Consider the following 3,893-nt stretch of genomic DNA (forward strand, 5'->3'; position numbering starts at 1 on the left):
TAGCGCGACACGTGAGCGATACCTCGCGGGAAGACTTCCTATGAAAAACTAGCTCCACATTAAGTGTTACAAACGTGAAAAAACCACGATTGTTCAGAGCCTTTATACTTTGATGGGCTCGATGAGAGCTCGGCCATTGATGGGCTCGATGGGAAGGTGACTGATCCATGTTCAGGTGTTAGACAGGTAAAGAAAATTTCCGCCAATTTAACATTTGAAAGTTGAAAATATGCTTTTGATTGGCTGCAGATTTTAAATATAAAACTTTCACATTAAATTTCAAAACTATACCGTCTCCAAATGTTAAATTTAATGCAATGATTCGTGAAAATTCAGTTCACTGACATTGAAACAATGTAAATATACTTTCTTAGATTACAGAATGATTCATTTTTGTTTCAAAAATGTTGCAAAATGAATTGTTATGTTACTGCTTTTTACGTTGTATAGTACACGTACTCAATTTTAATTACACTACTCACCAAAATTACGTATTACTTAATAAATTCATTAACAAGTGTAATACGTAAGTTTGGAATTAATTTGCAGTACGACAACGTTACCGAGAATTAGTGGAGATGGGATGATAATTGAAAAGTATTAAAAAAAAATTTCCATATCAGCATGAGATCCTCCATGCTGATATGGAAAATCCAACATTGTCTGAAGCCCGGCGGTTATGTACACATAACAGGAAAAAGTATTGAAATCGTATCAAACTTGATCCTCCCTGTTAAGGACATTGATGCTTCGTGGGGCGTCATAGATTCATGGGGCACCAGGAAAATTTGAATGGTGGGGCCCTGAAGTAAACACTATATATGGGAATGTTGACTTCAAACATTTTTGTTCAGGGAATTTTGGGAATAATTTCCTGGTATCTTCGTTTGTTTTTTAACGCGACTTCTGCCAGTGCACCCTGCGACTGCACCACACCGGTAATCTAGGGTAATCAGATTTACATTTCGATATTCTCAGTATCGTACAGTAATGAGTTTATATCAGATTTGTTTGGGGTCCCCAGGCAATTGCCCTTTTTGTCCATAGGATAACGCGCTACTGTTGATGCTGTTAATTAAATTTTGATGGTTAAAGGCCGAAGGGGTGGGATATATATAGGGTTGTCACCCGTTATATCTCGAGTGGGGTCGGACTTAATGATTTTACACGTTATTAGCATTTATAATTTTTTGTATAACTCATCTCTACTTTCAAAATTAAGCCTTTTGTCATTTTATAATGATTAATAATACAAAAAGATTTTATAAAAATTTCGTAACATATGTTGCTACACACTGTTTTATTTATTATGATTAATAATATAAAAGTTATTTTTGAAATAAATTCTTAAAACAGCGGGAAAGTTACGCAATTCAGTAGACTTTGCTGGACTTTTTGTTTTAATATTCGCAGTTTCTCTGTCTTATAATATTTTCATTCTCTAAATACTTATACTTTTATTTTTTATCGCTTTATTAGAAATTATACTTTAAGATACTGATATGCTGTCTGCTAATGGAACCTAGCATAGACAACCGCAGAAAATTTTTCAAGAGGAGCAAAGCTTGGAGACAAATAGTTACATCAATAAAAGCTTTACTTAATATTTTTGTTTTTTTTTTTTAAGTAGATTATAAAATACAGTATTGCATCAAACCTGCCTGTGGTCAAGGGTGTAAGGTTACGTATCTTGATCACTTTTATGATTATTGTGGCAATTTTTACTCGATCCCAGATAGGGCAAGTGTATCGCTTGCCCTTTCTGCGAACACCCATGGACCCTAGTGTAATAAAACCAGACTCATAAATTAATTAATTACCTTTACAANGGTGTTTGCAGACGAATTATGGGTCGAAATTAAGATTGACGTCATCGAATTCTATACGTAGCCTTCTGTTTCGGACACCTGATCCACGAGGGCCTCCAATTGGGGCAGCAGATACCGCACTTTATGGGTTCCCAACTTCAGAGACTAAACTGTAGTCAAGTCACCGCCGTCATTCTTCACGTGGTCAGACCGGTTTACTCCTTTTATCAATTATTCATGCTCTTCAAGTATTCCAACGTGAGTAAAGTTGCTTTTTCTACCTTTCTAAAACGACTCTCGAACTGTCTAAAACGGAATCTCATTTCAGATCGTTATTAATCGTCACAAGGTGCTGGCCAGGTTCGGGTTGATGCACGTGATCGCCACCTGTCTGTGTTTCTGGTTCAACACTATCGTGGAAGACACGCACGAGTATTATCAACACAAACAAACGCTCAAGTATGGCTTAAAAATCAACGCAAGTCTGCTAGGTAAGTAAATAACCCGTTTCTAAACGTCATTTTTCCACTTCCGCTTTAACTCTACCCTCTTTTGCCACGCAGACATCTCCAATCAAGTGTTGTTAGAGAACACCACGGATCACGAAAAAACGATATTCTGCGCGGGAAAAACGGTGCTGTCCACCTGGGCCTTACAGGCTTCTCCGTATCTCTATCCTTTCACCATCGAATTCAACCTCCTGTTGGCCGGGGTGTGGATCATCATGTGGCAGAACATCGGACTGGAGACGTCGCGTGCCAAACCTCACCCCTTCCACGCCAAAGTTTCGACGGGGACCGACGGAGCCGAGGACGTCACATACCACAGCAATCTAGTCATCAGCGCCGACTGCCACGCCTCCAACAAGGGCTTATTCGCGGGCCTTTTCGTCCTCCTCATCACCATAGTGTCCGTCATCATTTTCTTCGTGTCCGCCTACAGCGAAGGATACAGGAGCACGGCGGTGGCCATCCACACCACCCAAGAAGTGGCACTGACCTCGCTGACCCTCCTGGCGGTGGTGGTGGCCTACCGGCAGGTGTCCAAACTGGATTTCAACCCCCATCCCATCACCTTCCTGGACGACCTCTTGCTGTTCCTTCCGGTTCCTTTCTTCTTCGTCAATTGCATTCTGTCCACGTTGGCGGAGTTTTCGGTCGGAAACTACCTGCGGACGTCCGTGCACCCTCTGATCATGCTGCAGGTTATCGTGCAGACCCCTTTAGTGGTGGACGGACTGAGGAGGTGCAGCAACACCCAGTCTCTGAGGTACAAGAAACCTGGCAGAGAAATCGTAACTTTCCTCATCATATGCAACCTGACCATGTGGATTGTCGGCACTTTCGAGATCAGGAGCGTCGAACCCTTTTACAGTCAGGGATCTTTCTACGGGGAATTACAATGGCTATTGATAGGTCACGCCACTCTACCCCTCATGCTCTTCTACAGGTTCCATTCTTCCGTCTGCCTGGTGGACATTTGGAAATCCGGATACGAAAAAGGGGAGTGAGCGTTATTTATAGAATACCCGAACGATTTTCTGAGAAAATCGTCGGCCCAAAGAAAGACATTTTGTATCTTAGTGTTTATATTTATATACCGTAGTTTTATAACCGGATGTACCGGTACCGGCTTCTACTTTATACACTTATTAATTTAAATCGCGTTTCGCGTACAGTACGTTGGTTACAATAAACAAGAATTAAAAACTACGCACGCTCCGTCTGGTGGTCGCTAGCGTCGACACATCCGTGACGTAATTCGACCACCAAACGAGACCATCGTTTTTCTAAGAAATGTTCGTAAATTTTAATTTTTATTTAAGAAAATTGGGCTAAGAGCCAATTCGATCAAGAAAAAAAAAAAAAAAAAAAAAAGGTCCAGAATACGAAAGCCGTTTGATATAAATGGCAGGGAAGGGTCTTCCTCCTTACTCCTACCTTCCCGAATTCTCGCTGGATCGTCGTTTCGTTCCCGTAAATTCGGCCGTATCCGCGACTCCTTCCACTAATAAATAAATGAAGATCGTTCGATTCGATTTGCCCGCTTCCTTCTAAAAACAAAAAGCAACACCCGAAGAAAAGA

At 41.0% G+C, this 3,893-nt stretch overlaps 1 protein-coding gene across 1 annotated transcript; it reads left to right on the forward strand.

Moving 5' to 3' along the window:
- The first annotated feature begins 1,852 nt into the window (after window positions 1–1,852).
- Window positions 1,853–3,685, forward strand: LOC111617373 (otopetrin-3-like). The gene is made up of 3 exons (XM_023358673.1): window positions 1,853–2,066; window positions 2,137–2,299; window positions 2,372–3,685. The coding sequence occupies exons 1-3, from the start codon at window positions 1,953–1,955 to the stop codon at window positions 3,316–3,318; spliced, it is 1,224 nt and encodes a 407-aa protein (XP_023214441.1). The 5' UTR covers window positions 1,853–1,952; the 3' UTR covers window positions 3,319–3,685.
- Window positions 3,686–3,893: the final 208 nt, after the last annotated feature.

The sequence above is a fragment of the Centruroides sculpturatus genome, unplaced genomic scaffold (assembly GCF_000671375.1).
Source record: "Centruroides sculpturatus isolate CEXI.00-Female unplaced genomic scaffold, Cexi_2.0 scaffold5802, whole genome shotgun sequence".
Taxonomy (NCBI): domain Eukaryota; kingdom Metazoa; phylum Arthropoda; class Arachnida; order Scorpiones; family Buthidae; genus Centruroides; species Centruroides sculpturatus.